Source organism: Colletes gigas, unplaced genomic scaffold (genome assembly GCF_013123115.1).
Source record: "Colletes gigas isolate AHSC1104 unplaced genomic scaffold, ASM1312311v1 Colletes_gigas_Sc00006, whole genome shotgun sequence".
Classification (NCBI taxonomy): domain Eukaryota; kingdom Metazoa; phylum Arthropoda; class Insecta; order Hymenoptera; family Colletidae; genus Colletes; species Colletes gigas.
Window position 1 is genome coordinate 4483052 of NW_025106635.1, and position 16919 is coordinate 4499970.

General features: G+C 34.7%; 1 protein-coding gene across 1 annotated transcript; it reads right to left on the reverse strand.

Annotated features, from left to right (window-relative positions):
- Nucleotides 1–855: 855 nt before the first annotated feature.
- On the reverse strand, nucleotides 856–7438 carry LOC122395505 (endoplasmic reticulum transmembrane helix translocase). The gene is made up of 18 exons (XM_043393116.1): nucleotides 6982–7438; nucleotides 6494–6759; nucleotides 6178–6406; nucleotides 5956–6109; nucleotides 5736–5885; nucleotides 5471–5653; nucleotides 5262–5399; nucleotides 5034–5154; nucleotides 4802–4956; nucleotides 4553–4728; nucleotides 4241–4480; nucleotides 3958–4173; nucleotides 3689–3878; nucleotides 3358–3612; nucleotides 2947–3283; nucleotides 2699–2870; nucleotides 2478–2618; nucleotides 856–2398 (listed from the first exon to the last, which is right to left on the reverse strand). The coding sequence occupies exons 1-18, from the start codon at nucleotides 7240–7242 to the stop codon at nucleotides 2291–2293; spliced, it is 3492 nt and encodes a 1163-aa protein (XP_043249051.1). The 5' UTR covers nucleotides 7243–7438; the 3' UTR covers nucleotides 856–2290.
- Nucleotides 7439–16919: the final 9481 nt, after the last annotated feature.

A 16919-nucleotide genomic window follows, 5' to 3' on the forward strand; every position in this document is an offset into this window, starting at 1 on the left:
CAGTAACGGACTGTCGTGAAGTTCGAGGCTCGACACAGAGCTAACCGGTTTCCTCGATCTGACTAATTGTAAGCGTAGCTCCAGTTCGATTCAAACACTCAGCAAAATTTAAACGACAGTTTACTCAATCAATCGTTACGCAAATTTTTAATTTCACGCAACTAGGACACGCATTCCTCTTGGAGAAATTTGCCTGGAAACGAATTAAAGTAGCAAACAATCAAGAAAAAAAACATTCATTATTGGTTAAAGTATGGAATATCCGGATGCGCCAATTAAATCGGAATAACAGTACTAACGATTGCCTGCGTGGTTTCGAACATTAATGAAACGGTGTTGGGTAAACACGCAATTGGATCATTAAATTGCTTCTACCATTTCAAATTGAAATGATAACCTCACGAATGCTAGCCGTGTACGACAAACACGATCCCTCCCTCCCTTTACGTGAGTACGAGTTTATACGCCATGTTAGTCCTGATTTTGTTTTGTTTTTAACGTTAGCACGTATAATGTGTTCTTTATGTCATTCGACCGAGTATTTCGTTTAATTAACGGTAGAGGACAATTTAATAGATTTCGGGATTTGGAATAAATTTGGTTATTAATAACTTGGGATATATTAATAACAAATTTGAATTATTTACAACAAATTATTTTATCATTAATTATAGAGAATTACAAACATTCGCAAAGCAACGGTATACAATTAACTTTTGTTTACCATGTACGATTTAAAAAAACGAATCTAGTAAAAATTTGTAACATCGCATAGTAAATACAACGTTGTTAAACTTAGACTATTATCGTTACAACACAAAAGGTTCGATTTATTCGTTTATGATCGATCGCAATATCAATTAAGGTACACGCAGTAGTTGAAACTCGCTACGTTCCGTGTGTATTGTAACCTTTGTTCTTCAGATCAAAACAATGTCTCTTTCGCGTCGAAATGAAAGGGATGTTGTATTCGAAATCTGAACATTTGTCTTTTCAATCACAATGCGTGAAACTTTCAAAAAGTTGGAATGTTTGAATGTAATAATTTTACATAGTCTCGACAGTCGAGAAAATTACGTTACTTTCTCAACTTTGCTTATTTTAGGCAAAATACTGCAATCTTAACATAGAGTGATGACATTACATTATGTATAAAATTAATGTACTATATATAACACATTCCAAACTTAATTTTTTATAATTCAAGAAATTTGTGATGTTCAAGAAGCTCAAAATGTTGCATAATTTTGTGTACAAAATTTGTAACGTTTATATAAAAAGTTTATAATTACCACCACACCTTAGTGGGATGAATAATATATGAAAACTTGCAAATACCATAATCATTTTCATTAGTATTAACAACAGTATATCTGTGATGGTAAATATCATTATTAATTTATCTAATTAGACATAGAATGTAAATTTTGGCTTGTTCTATATTTAAATTACACGGAAGTAAATATGAAATATAAAAAGAAGAAATTAAATTTAACCTTATATTTATTTCTTGAATTCACAATTAGTTCAGATGTATGTAAGTACATACATGGCTGTTGTGTTTGTGAAAATATTTATTTGCTAAACGATGTTGCAAATGATAGTAATAGTTTCTGTTGACCTTTCATAATATTAAACATTTATAACACATTATGCATGGTACTCTGGAAAATTGCTTCTTGCCAAATTTGATTTGCAATGATTTTCTTTGTATGCTTATGAGGTAATAGAATAGCTTAAATATTTTCTGGATATTAAGAAATCGGGGTATCAAGATACAAATACGACGCTTGCAAAACAATAACATAATAACTGTGACATCATGTAATAATTATTTACTTACTATTTGTACATACTCACATCACGTGTTCATTTTTCTATTTCGTTTTGCATAGTAATACCTACACTCGTTAATACAAACATACCACATGCGGGTATAACATAATATGTATACATATACATATACGTATATATTATGTTATACATATATATATATAAATTGTTTTAATTACCTTGTTCCACAAAGAATTATAAGTACTATTAATTTTTGTATCACTAATATAGAGTAGTTAACGAAATGAACATCTGTTTGAGTAATGATCTTGAAATGGTGTTTTAGTCAGTCTTTCAACAAATATTGTTTCACATGGAAATACAATGACACAATTCATAAAGTACAGAAATAATTATACGTGAATTTCCATTTACTCTTTGTGAAACAAAACAAAAATTGTATATTTAATATTTCACATATTTTTGAATTTTATGGAATACGAAAATCGTGTTCTAATCACAGTTTTTGATGGTTTGCTTCTCCAAATAGCCATAAACAGGCTCTGTCGATCATATATGCAAGGATAAAGTCTGCTACTAGTATTTGAAGTAAAAGAGTACGGAACTGTAAAGAGAAAGTATTATTAGAAAGTGCGAGATTTATACAAGCATTCAATAAACAATTTATATCTATAGTCACTTACTTCGCTTGGAAATTCCACAATTTCGAATTGGGTTGCTAAAACAGGTGAAAAGCCGCATAATCCTAGTATAACAGCTGCACTGCCTATAAGGCTGTATAGCAAAGGTTTATTTTGTATTAAACTCTCCATGTATGGTTGACCCTTCTCAAACAAATAACATCAAATTAAAACCAAATATACATAGCTTTTGTTTATATAAATTATTTAGTTTGATGGTTTACCCGATAATTAACAACAAAAGTAGAAACTTGAAGTGCCATAGTAATAATATAAACTGTGCTGTTTATCAAATTTGCTTCAAAAGGTTTATTTTCATCATTAACATCTGTATGTAAGGCCGTATTTTGATTGACTGAATTATTTGAAGCTAATATAGCTGTCAGATTATCACTCCTTATTAAATCCAAGAAAAATTAGTGCACATTCTATTGAAATAACTAACTTATTTAGTCCACATTCCGTTCCTTACCTTGGAGATAATATAGTTGCTTCCCTTACCAAATACACGAGAGAGACAAATTGCAGACCGAATTGTAGCAATACAGTGGCTATAGTGTACAGATTAAAAATGTTTGGAAGAGGTCTTTGTTTAGACAATGTTTTCAACGGTTTAGATCTTGATATAAATAAAAAGCAAGTAGACAAAAGAACACCCTGTAATGTAGCTTGCACGTCGCTGAACTTTATCTTATCTAAATAGAGAACGGATTGACTGTATGCAAGCCCCAATGCATTAATTGCCAAAATTTTAAACATTTGTAAAGTCGTGACTAAAGTGCACCGTCCTTGCTTGATAACATGGCATACTGTAATGAAACAAAGAGTTAATCATGGTAAATATCATTAAATTGCATTTTGCTCAACATAAAATAAAACTCACTGCACTGAATCGACGACATTTTGCTAGTGAAAGGTGCAGCAATCGAAGCATCCCCAAGTTTAACAATAACAGATTGTTCTTGCTTTTCTAGTTCTTTCAATATCTTCTGAATCCTTACTTTAGTATTGCCGGATACTCTCAAATTTAATCTCGGATCATTAGATATTGCCGAATTTGAGAGTAAGGTCTCGTTTTTTGCGTTACCTTGTGTATCTGAATATGCTCTTTCGGGCGGACTAGAAAGGATTGCGACTCCTAACAAAATCAACTAATCAGTACATGTAAATTCCTATACGTACAAATAAGTTACAAATCTCAGTAATCGACTAACCCACTTGAGCATGTTTCAAAGCACCAACGTCATTAGTACCATCTCCGCACATTAAAGTCGTGTATCCTAAGTTTTGTAACGAAATAATAATAAATTCTTTTTGTTTCGGTTCACACCTTGCAAAAATTACAATGTGTGGTAGTAATTTACGGAGAAGTTCTCGATCATTATCTTTTAAATATGTTAAACCCTGTAAATGATACGTTAGAAAAGCGGCATACATTTAAATTGAATTCATCAGCGTTACACTTTAGGTCTTATTAAATTACCTCTCCTGTTATACAAAGAGCGTACTCCCGCCAAATTTCATTACCACGTTCAACATTTTTCATACTTAAAGGCAAATTTATCTTTCTATCTACGCTTTCCCATATCCACTCCCCGGCATACGCAGTCAATATAAATATGACTGGTTTTTTCGTAAAGTGTAACTCGCAACTGACGTGACAAGCCGTTAATGGATTATCGCCAGTAATCATAACAACCTATAAAGACAATACTGTTAATTGTATGAATAATGTAGGACAGATAGCTAAGTGATTATATAATTACCGAATGCGAAGCATTCACGATCTCTTTAATAACAGCTTTAGAATCAGGTTTAAGTGGACAACTTATAATTACAAATCCAGCAAAAATAAGATTTGTTTCTAATTTGTCTCGCGTTAATTCTCTAAGATCTTGAGACGTTAAAGGACCACGGAGTTTTCGATATCCTAAAGCTAATACTCTTGCCCCACGACGAGAAAGCGACAAATAGGTAGAGTCATAATTTGCTGGTACAGACGACAACTGGGGAAAACAAATAATATTTACGACATATTATATCGGGAAACAAATTCAGGTTTACAGCCCACTATTCACCATGTTTTTAATAACTTCTGGTGCTCCTTTCACAGTAGCCATGAAATTAATTTCTGATGACCCAGGTATCGTATATCCCGCTACGACCGACATTCGTTTTAACGCAGAAGAGAAGTGATGTCTCTGTACTATTTTTAAGACGGGAGACTGTGAACTTCTTGAGATCATAGAATCATCTAATATGAAAATAATATTAAAAATTATTACAAAGCTTCTAATTAACCGTTATAAATTATAAGAAGTGCGTACTTCTTGTGAGGGTCCATTTAATAGCCCTCAATGTAGCTTTTTCAAGCGGGTCTCCAACAATTCCGTCATCTAAATGTACAAGAGAATGGCACGTTGCAAGTACTTGAATACTCTCTAAAGGCGCATCAGAAATTTGCATAACGTCTGCATTTCCCCTTAAATAGTGAATTACTTTCATATAACTATCTGTGAATATTTCCTATTCTTTTAAAAATAATTATTTGATAATTACTCGATTCCTGCTATACCCTCAACGATCAAGCTGTCACTAGTTAAAGTACCAGTTTTATCGAAGCAACAAATTTCAACTTTTCCGGCAAACGGAATTCTGAAAGGTTCGGTGCAGAATACACCTATACAAGTGAAATATTTTTTTTATTCAGGCTAATGATGAGTAGAATGATATTGAGCATAATTATGAGAATAACAACAATAAATATTCAATATATTTTATAAATACCTAGTTTCGCCAAAGCTAGTAAAGATGTATTCACCGCTAACGATAACTCGATAGGCAATTCTGGAGGGATAACAGAGGTTAGAATAAGTGTACATTCCAAAAATAATTTATATTTGTTTCGCGTAGGATCCTCGCTTCCTGCAAAAATGAATAATTTATTAATAATTTAAACGTATATATTTCTACATTCACATTATTATAGTTTATACCTTTAATCCATACATACGACGCTGCAGCAATTGCAAAAACCAATAGAAATAAGATAAAGCCAAATGATTCCAAATTATTAGCTGTAACACGCTTAACTCCAAATAGTATTGTTCTCAAAAGTTTACCCTGTGATGTTGAAAATCCAGTACGTAATACATAGGCTACACAACCATTATCAGTAGCTAAAATTTTAATGGTACATACATGAAAGTATAAGTGCAAATAAAGTGCTTCGAGGTATTTATTTAATATTGAAATAAATACCCTTAAGGCCAGACACATTTTTGCTAGGTGAAGAATGTTGTACGACTTTTGTACCTCCAAAGAGTACATGAAGTTTATCATTACCCTCTATATCCAATCGTCTATCATCAATGTCTTCTATTGGTTCTTTCATTTGTGGAACAGATTCTCCTGTACATTTGAAATCAAATTATGTAAAATGAATTAATCACATGCTGTCTTTCTATTTTTAATCAATCACCTGTTAGCATACTCTCATCAACCACACATGTTCCTCTTAATAGTAACATGTCGCATGGCACTAAATTATCATTTTGAGATCTTGTTATCGAGACAATATCACCAGGTACTAATTGATCAGTGAACATGGAACGCCATCGTCTATTTCTATAAACCTTTGACAAAAATAATTTTATAAAAATTATTATTGACAACCTGTCTTTCCTCTACCATATCTACCAACCATTATCATGTATGGTTTATTTCCCATTTTTCTGATCTCTGCCATGTTTCGAAGCTGTTGTTGTACAAGTGTACATTCAAACATAATCAGTAAAATAAGTGTAAATATACTGTAATACCAATATTTATCTAAGCACCATAGTGCAACACAAAATACTTGAAAAACAAAGAATGGTGCTATTGCTCTTTCTTTGAATAGTTCTTTAAATTCTGGTACCACCATATCCAATCTAAATAGAAGCAATTATATAAACCAAATTAAGTAAAATTTATACTTACAATACATAATTGCCACATCTATATAATAGAATGCTTACTTATTCTTGTCATATTTCTCCTCTGCAGCTGTAATTTCTTTTTCATCTAAATACCCTTTCCACTCGCAATAATGTTTAACAGAATGATTAGTTGGAAATTGAAGGCCTACAAAGCACTTCCTATGAGGGTTCCAATGATACTTGGTCTTTTGGAATATAAACCAAGGTTCTTGCTGCTCAGAATGATGCAGTTTAACAAGCTCTGAACTTCCATTGTTGGGAGTAGGAACTACTTTTGCTATTTTTGCTTTATAAGTATTTTTCTCCTGAAACGATTGCAACGTTTAAAATTTCTCTGCTGTACCGTAATAGTTCTTTTTAAATTTTGTAATTTGAACGTTCCCGCCAATTGGTCACGTGACTCGGAACTAGCAGAAGGTAGGCCCGAATGGCTGCCACGTTAACGAAACATATTGAACAACATAATTTCTATGTGCAAGTCATTTAATTAATGCAATTATTATATTGCGATGATGGAGTCAACTCACCGAGCTACAATTTAAAAAAGTATGTATGTGCACCGACCACTGGCAAGATAAACATATGAAAATCTGAAATAAGGCTATAGCCGCAATGCCTACTAGCCCCGCGTCATAATACTCGTCAATTCCATAAACAAAGATCCAACAATAAATCCATAGAGCGTGTAATAGCACAGAGGGCAATATATAACCCGTGAATAGTAATTTTCGAGGATTATGAAGTGTGACGGTTCGCACGAGTTCGTCTATCTGCGATGAAACCGCCATGGTTATGATTACAATGCGCCGTAGCGGCGGCGTTATGGATTTAGTGCAATAGATTCAGGTTCTTTTCACATGAAATCCACCGGCACAAACAGAGAATTCACTCAGCAAACAATCTACGTAACAACTATTACACGGTAATGGTGCTCGGTATATGTTTACCCCTTTTACGCTTTTCTATGGTGCTCTATATGTATACTAATTTACGGTAATAGGACAAAAATCAATTTTATGCCGAATACTGTTACAGCACCTCGCGGCAATGACTTGAACTATTTCGTCATCTTGATAATGTTCAATTCTTTTTTTAAATTATAAATTCAAATGTTGCATGCTTTGCGATTGAATTAATTCCATAGTAGCTTCTTGCGTATAGTGTAAAAATCATTCAGTGCAATATAAGGAAGCCCGATGTTTTGCACCGACCTTTGGTATATAACCTAGTCATGATAACTGATTTTTAATGTGCAAACACAGACGAGGTATACGAGGTCTGTGGTATACGTATACCTCGTCTGTGGTGATAGTCAGCAGACTAGTTGCATGTAAATGCATACGAGTTGAAAAGTACGAATTATTCGCGATTCCTTGACTAGTTAAAGTTATAAATAATTTGCGTGTAATCATTGAAGTGAATAATGTTATTAAATTCAAGAATCTTATCATCTGCTACTAAAATCATTCTATTCGCGGTTTCTACCTGAGACATCTCTCGGGTTCGTAATATAAGCTTCGCGAGACATCGGAGCTTCTCCCACCCCGCCGCCTAGTTCGCGAGCGCTGCCGAGCACAGCGAGCGGCCATCATTCTTACTTTGAAGAGTAACTTAGCAGGACGTGTCAAGACGTATCCGCGTTTCGCGACCAAAGTACATATTTCTAACCTTTTGCTATTTCCTCATTATAATCAATCATTGTTTAATTATGATTTAATTTGTATTTTATTTCTGTTGCAGTCTCTGATTGAAATTCGACGCCATGGAAGATTTTATTGGCGCGTAAAGTACACCATAACAGATGGCAGGCGAGTCGACAAATTTTGAAGGGTATATCGGTAACGTTTAAATAATTACAATAAAAATTGACATCCATATTAATATTTGTCGCTTTATTAAGTTATCCGTTGCAAGCATGATTTTAATTTTGTAATCGGTCATTGTTAAGATAAAATATTAAAATCGGTAAGAAACTTTTTATCCACTTCGATACATATCGAAGTACATATACAGAAATGGCGTCGGTAGATATTGACGATAAATTGAAATAATTTATATTTAACTGTATTCTGATCGCGATTGAATATTTTCGAGTGTTATTTATTTAATTGATTGTTTATATTTCCTTATGAATTGTTGTAATTGCAATTTGCATATATATTTCGATGCAAGTTCAAGAAAATGTAGTAACTGCGAAATTGAAATATGCTATTTGAGCACAAATAACCAACGAACTTTAATTTTTGCAAATTTCGGAATATTTATAGAAATTACCAAATATTCTAACGTTTGATAAAGTAAACATAATCATGCTTACAACTCTAACTATGAATCATGGTGATATTTATAAATTGAATAATTGTACGTAATTATTTTCATAGATAATATTTTATCGTTGAAATTCTCATTGATTGAGAATATTTATTACAAACTATGTGTACAGTAGTATTAAGTAAAGCAGTATTTCTGTTGACGAATTCTTGTAAAAGGATGAAAAAAGAAAACCGGTAGGCTAAGCACAGGTGTGCTTGTTGTGTTTCTTGTCTCCTGTCCCTTTCTTTTCAGCTCTTTTCTTTCCAGGAAATTTGTTGGCCGCGCGCAATGCGGCCGGTAGATTCAGTGATTGTACGTAGCAACAAGTTTGTTTCTCGGGGCAAAGTGACCCCGAGTACGTTATCGTTCACGATGTTAGGTAAACGCGAGAATAGAAGCAGTGTTTTCTACGCAATATTAAATTACATCCAGAGTATCGTGGCTCTCCTTGTTTTCTGAATCGCGATAATAGAGTCATTTGTTCGCCGATTTCAATCTTCGGTCGCGGTAATCTAATTTAATACTTTCCAATAAAATTAATTATTTTTTCAATTTGAAATTTAAACTCCTCGTTACCGGAATTAGAGTCAGTGCATCACTGAAGAGGACTATTGGGCGATGCTCCACGAGCAAACGATGTAAGTATAAATTTATACTTTGAAATTTTGAATTAAAAATCTCTACAGTTTCAACAATAGATTTTAATTGTTTTCTTACAGTTTTCTTACAGATTCTGAACTTGATCCTGGGAACCAGCAGCAGTACCCGGGGGGTATCGGGCGGTGGACCACGAGCGAACAACGTAAGTATAAATGTATACTTTGAAATTTGTTAATTAAAAATCTCTATAATTTTAACAATAGATTATAATTGCTTTCTTATTCTTTATAGCAGGAGCATGCAGGGGGCTTTGATGACTTCCACTGGGCAGCAGCAGCATCATCATCATGCAGTCATCCCAGAGGCACAAGTTCATCATTGGTGAGTCGCATGCTATTTGTGTTCCTCTGGTCCCCAAACATGTTGTAGGATGAAAGATCCGAATCAACACGGGTGACCAGTTGTATACTTAGTATTTTTGACGAGTTAAGTGACCGCGGGTATGAAAAATACCCATGAATTATATTTTTTTAGTGCAGGCTAGGGTCTTCTTGCACTCGTGTTTTTTAATGTTATCAATAAATATTACACAACTTCATACGAATTATATAATTGAGTAGAATACGAATTAATATAATGCAAAAGCATTATATCGATCATATGATCCAGTGGAATATCTTATAACATTAACATAATTATTAAATATTCGTTTTATCGATTAATACATCATATGATGTATTTTATGTGCAAGAAGGCGTTTCGCGACTGGTCGATTTTCAACTCAAAGGAACATGCATGTTAATTTTATTTCTTAAAAAATTTACTTTGATGACAGAATCGACCAAGGTTAATTGAATATTTTGAATAATAATTTAACAAATTTATTTCAATTTGCAAAGTAAATTATTTTATCATGAAATCTTTATTAAAGTCTTACATTTTGTACAATTAAATTTCAGTCACAAATTTTTCTTGAATAATAATATCTTTCAATATTAACGTAGTCGGTTGTTGATATATTACATATAACAAGTCGAGTCATTTTCATTGAGAATAGATACCGTTTAGTTAATTATTAATAACCAGTTGTTCTAGTCAGGATTTTCAGGATACTTTTCCGTGTTCGTTGCCTAAGTTCGTGCACATACCCAAGTGTTATTTGCACGAGCGAAGGCAACGGGGCACGATGACTTAGTTTTTAACATTTATAATAATAATTTATCCGTGCGACTGACAATGCTAGTGTATCGTGCACGATGTACTGTCCACATATGTGTGTTTGTGGTTAGGATGTGGAAGTGCATCGTTTCAAAAGTTTATTACGATTCAGATACAGAATTTTTTGACATTAGATTCATAACAATCGTAATAATAATATTAAACTTATAGTTATTATTTACTTGGAAATTGTTCGTATTTCATACACGTCAATGATATTGTAAAATGCATAATGAATTAGCTTTTCGATCTTATATAATCATATATAGAGTATATTTTAATAAAGACTATATCAGATATATTAAAATGTTTTACATAAATAATAAAAGTACGCAATGGGCACTAGCTTTGTCAGTCCACTGCAAAAACTGGTACGTACACAATTAGAGTATGAATGAGGTTGTGTCCGGGTGTCGGAGGAACCCCGGGGAGTCCTCTCTAGTTTAGGTCGCGCCCGGACATTCAGAATGAGAACCGTGGAGTGTTTGTTTGAGAGACTGAGTTTTGCAATTTTTTAAATATAGGGTTAGGTAGGTAGGTAACTTTCTCTCTTGTCTGTGTGTGCTTAATCTAAGTAGGTAGGGTCAGGGCAGGACTGTCCACATTAGTAATTCGGGTAGGCGCGTTTTCGCGTGGCAGTTCTGTTCCTGTAGTTACGATTTCGAGAGTAGAAATGTTGCTGATTCAAACGGTGCACTTGTGCTGTTTGTTTCGGCTTTATTTTCGACTCCTCGAATCGCGCGACTCTTAAAGTCGCTCTCTTGCGCTCGCGGTCGTGATCAGGTCCCTTTCGAAACGCTCGTTCCCCTCGAGATTCACCACGTATGCTCTTGCAACAATTCGTATATTGTTGGAAGACTACGTATTGCACAAAATCTCGAGCCCGGTCTTAAGTAAGTTTCAGGCATCGGCAGGACCGCCGAAGAAAGAAAAGGCTCTCAATGAGCTGAAGAGGCCCTGACAAACTGTCTCAAGAGTGGGCTACAACAAATGGCTTTTCATCTTCATCTTCGGATGAGGATGGAAAGTCATTCCTGTTACTATTTTGTCACTTAACTCGTCCGTAGTTGTAGTTAGTTTATTTTTCTGACTGGCTCACGTATGCATGTACCCGATGGTACATGATTGCACCATATATGCCAGCCATTCCTCCCCATAACTCGCGGTTATGATATACATAGAGTTGCGAATATCCAATAATCGCGTTTGCTTTTAGAGTTGCGAATTCCTATTTTTCGCGTTTCCTTTTCAGGGTAGTGTTGCGAATAATTACCATTCGCGATTGGTTTTATGCAAACTTAGGTACCGGGAGTTTGCTTTAAAAATAGCGTTGCGAATTATTGAGAAACGCGATTGCTCGTAGAGTTGCGAAATACTATTTTTCGCGTTTCCTTTTCAGGGTAGCGTTGCGAACAATCACGATTCGTGTTGCTTTTTTACTCTTTTATACATATAATGGACATCAACCGCGTTTGCAATTTTCATACTATAAATTAGCGTTGCGATCTTGATCAATCGTGCGATTTTTTATTTAGCGTTGCGATATTTTCAATGCCCAAATTCTACCCAAATTGTAGTACTAGTAGTAGTTAGTTTATTTTGTGGCCAGTACATGTCTATGTACATGTACCAATAGCCCCTGATTAAAGTTAGAGTTGCGAATAATATACAATGTTCGCGTTTGCTCGTAGAGTCGCGAACAAATATTTATCGCGTTGATATATCAGTGTTGCGAATAAATACGATTCGCGATTGTCTTTATGCAAACCTAGGAATCGGGTGTTTGCTTTAAAAATAGCGTTGTGAATTTTTAGTAAACGCGATTGCGAATTAGAGTTGCGAATCACTATTTTTCGCGTTTGCTTTTCAGGGTAGTGTTGCGAATAATTACCATTCGCGGTTGCTTTTACTCTTGCAAGTCGCGTTTGGAATTTTTCTATTATAAATTAGCGTTGCGATTGTTGATTTATCGCGTTGTTGCCCCGTAGTGTTGCGATATTTAAAACGTCTAACTTCATCCCCATATGTGCCACTCTATTGTAGTTTGAAGTAGCTTGATGTAGTTAGTTTATTTTGTGCATGTATGTTTCTAGCTACAACCGAAGACGCCAGCACCTGATCCAGCGTTTTTGGGCAACGCGATTTGCATTAGCGTTGCGAAACATAAATGTATTTTCATTAAAGATAGAGTTGCGTATATACAATAATCGCGTTTGCTTGTAGAGTTGCGAATTCCTATTTTTCGCGTTTCCTTTTCAGGGTAGCGTTGCGAATTCCATACGCGATTGCTTTTATCGTTATTTAAGAATAGCATTGCGAATGAACTGATCGGTTTGCACTTAGCGTTGCGTATTACTATTTTTCGCGTTTACTTTTCAGGGTAGTGTTGCGAATAATCACCATTCACGGTTGCTTTTATTGTTAGAAATCGTGTTTGGAATTTTTATATTATAAATTAGCGTTGCGATCTTGACTTGTCGCGTTTTTTATCAATTAGAGTTGCGATTCAATGCCCAAAAGCTGGCCAAAACGCTGCCCACCGCGCCAAGATCATCGAGAAGCAAGCCTCTGCAAAGCCTCGAATGGCTCAACATCGTTATTAAAATTAGTGTTGCGCATGATTGAATATGGGTGCACGCGATTTAATTAATAAAGGAACCCTGTGTGGTTCATTTTACGAATAACAAGCACCATTCGCGTATTGTTTTTTATTTTATAAATTAGCGTTGCGAAGGAAAGAATGGTCCACTCACGGGTTGTTTGAATTTAAGACGAGTGGACGTTTATCTATACATATATATAATATCTGAAATATATCTATTCTTTATATATTTGTCAAAAGAAATACTGCTTGAAAATACTGTTGTAAATGAACCAATTGTTTTCTTTATAACGTGTTAAAATCTATAATTTATGAGAATGTATTTTTATCACAGATTTGTGATACATTTAAAAATGCTATATTATGATTAATTTTATTGTAGATTGAATGTATGATTCCAATATCACCAATTATTCATTATTAGAGTTGGTAATTTTTACGGGATATAATAACCTTTGCAACCAAAATGTTATTTATAAATAGTGAATTTTTTATAAATATTCTGTATTCTTTGCATGAATTAAAGTTTGTTCACGATCATTGTTTTAATCGATGGAAAATAGAATGCTTGCATCAAAAGGATATGCAAATTGCAATTCGATATTTCATATTGAGAGTTCATTTCCGCGTAGAATCGTCATTTTCGTTCGTTATTACTTTTTCTGTATGAACCTAATTTAGTTTTCAATGCAGTACAATATAATTATTGTAATGTATACGTCTTGAAAAATTTTCTATTTGATAAACGAAGCGAAAAAAAATCTACGGTAACAAATGAATGAAATTTTCAATCTATTTATCTTAACACTGAGACGAATTTAACTTTTCATTTGATTTTACGTAATATTTATGTTTTTAAACTTTTTTATATCAATTTTTACTCGTGGAAGCACTGTGTCTTTTTCTGTGTCCAATAATACACTTTTATTTCAGCTATTAATTCTTTGAACAAGTTCTTGTTACAGGATATACAATCATTGAAGAATGGAATTGGAAATGGTACACGGATTCCATCTTGATCGTTCCTAGAGAAATATTTCATACAATTCTATTTATGTTTCAGGGAAACGTCGTGGGATTAACAAAGACACATAGAAGAAAATATCTTTTCATATTTCTTCGTTTTATATCGGTTATATTTATTGTATATGAGTGTATGTTTTAGAAAACCATCGTGGGATTTTGGAAGATACCAAGAAGAAAATATTTCCTCGTATTTCTTCGTTTCCACAGATTGCATTAGAATATAAGTACAAATGTATATAGATATAAGCGTTCTCCAGCGTTTTATTAAATACTACGAAAATGGGTGCGTAAATTTAAGTGGGGATGATTAATATTAAGGTACATATTAGTGTTCTAATATGCAAGGTCCATACGTGCAGTTGCACATTTCTGGTTGGATCTTCAGTGTCTTCTTAGGCACTGTTATAATTAAGAAGGAACAATTAATAATAAAGTACGTATTGGTACTTTAATAATTAGGATTCGCACGTGCAGTTGCACATTCCAATTTTGTTTCTAAAAAACATGCATTATCTCGCATGTATCAACATTTTGTTAGGTTTTTGATCTCTTCATCAGAGTTCGTACGTGCAGTTGCACAATCCAATTTCGTTTCTAGAAAACATGTGCTGGATTATCTCACATGTATCAACATTTTGTTAGGTTTCTGATCTGTTCATCAATCAGAGTTCGTACGTGCAGTTGCACATTTCGTTTCTAGAAAACATGTGTATCATTTCACATGTATTGACATTTTGTTAGATTCTTCATCTCTTCATTGGGCAGTTCTTTCAAGAACTCTCCCTTTGTAGCTCATTTCTAACTTTTCGATAGCTTCTCCCTTAGATACGTATTCGAATTCCTCGCCAAAGGAAGGGTGGTTGGGGCGAGGCTAGGGTGGGTCTCCATTCGCAGCAACCTCCACGCGGTGAGACCTGGGTCATATTATTTACTATGTAATTAATTTAATTATTAATTGCATAGCAAATAATATGAGCTAATAGCTGCGTTCTTCCTATAGTTTCATATATATTCTTATGGTCACTGGTGGTCAACAGTGAGGTTGACATCAAGGTCAGCGGTCCAGTAAAGATCTAGAAATGGTCAAGAGGTGGGACCAATCGAAATAGTTGCTTTGTAGAAAAGACAGTCTTAACTGTTAACTTTAACTTTGGCTCTGACTGGTCTCCCCACCCTTTCATCACCTTAGACATATAAGCAGGGTCACTGCGAAGAATTCTTCAGTCTCGTCGCGAATTCGGGAGTGCACAAATGGCCAGAAGAGAACCTGGGGCCGCTGCTGACCTCCGCTGGCCGCTGCTGACCACTGCTGACCGTGGCTGACCAGTACTGACCGATACTGACCACTACTGACCAGTTCTGACTCGTGCTCCTACCATTACTGACCACTACTGACCACTGCTGACCAGTGCCGGACGGTGATGACCAACGGTAAGAACTGTTTAAAAATTCTCTCCCCTCTTCTATTCTATCGTTTGATGGCAATTTCGCTTCAATGAACTGATTTTGCCTTGCTTGTCTAACTGACGTTGCTATAATATGAATATTTTCTTACTTTACAGCTGGCGCAATGGTAACTACTCTATGTACTGACAACAAGTAGTAAGTCCACTCCACTTATTTATATTTTATTATTTTTATTTGTTTGTTTGATATGAATTCAAGCTTCGATATGTATAATATTGAATTCTCGTAATATTCTACGGAGGTACTTTGTTAATTCTTCCGTTTCGCGTGATTGTTTGGTGTTGATTCAACTTGGTGTCTCGATCCAAGTTTCTTTCATTACAATTACGAATTTGATATGTATAACATTGTGTCGATGCATATATCATATTTGTTTCGATGACACTGATGAATATAAGATTTTTATTTTTACGTTTCAGCTTAAATTCTTGTAACATTTTGCTAATATACTCTGTTCAATTCCCGTTAGCTAGGTGATAGATCATTTGTAAGTGTTTATAAACCACCTTTTTAATCCCTTAGCTTACATTGATGTTTCAGAGACGTGATGAGTCTACCGGGCCAAACATGAACAAGACGACTCAGAGATGTGATAGGTCCACCGGGCCAAACCTTGGTGATGCTTTTGGCACGCACAGTTTGAAATTAAATCGTAAGGCAAAGGGGTAAAAGAATTGGTTGTATACGTGCTTTCTATGGCAAGTGTAGTTAGTATCTTTTGCTTAAAATTATAATCTTCTTGCACACCGCGATTTTTAAAATGACAAATGTCATAGTAGATTCATTTTTAATTTGACACTAATTTTAAAATGAATATATAATGAGTACATATGTGTACTACGCGTACATCACTTTCTTTCGTCCGCTCGTTCTCTGGTTCTCGCTTTCCGAGATTATGTCTCGACCGAAAGGACCGGAGAGTTTTTTGCTCGATCACCTCTGTTTGATAGAATGAAACATGTGACACCTGTGTATTAGGTGTGATAGCTCTTACCGCTTCAACCCCGGTGCAGCTTGGTTCAGCTTAAGTGGGGCCTCGCCGAGCGCATATATTCTCCTCTTTATACGGAAAAGAGAATGACCTCCGGTGAGAGTCCTTGACCCATATCCGTTCTCGAGTACTAAGCGGGTCCTGTTGTGATCTTGTGTCCTCCAGGACCCGGCGGTTGTACGTAGAGAGGTCCGATAGACGTGGGTCAGGGGCGCGACTTGCTTTTCTGATAATCAAGGCCGGGGGGG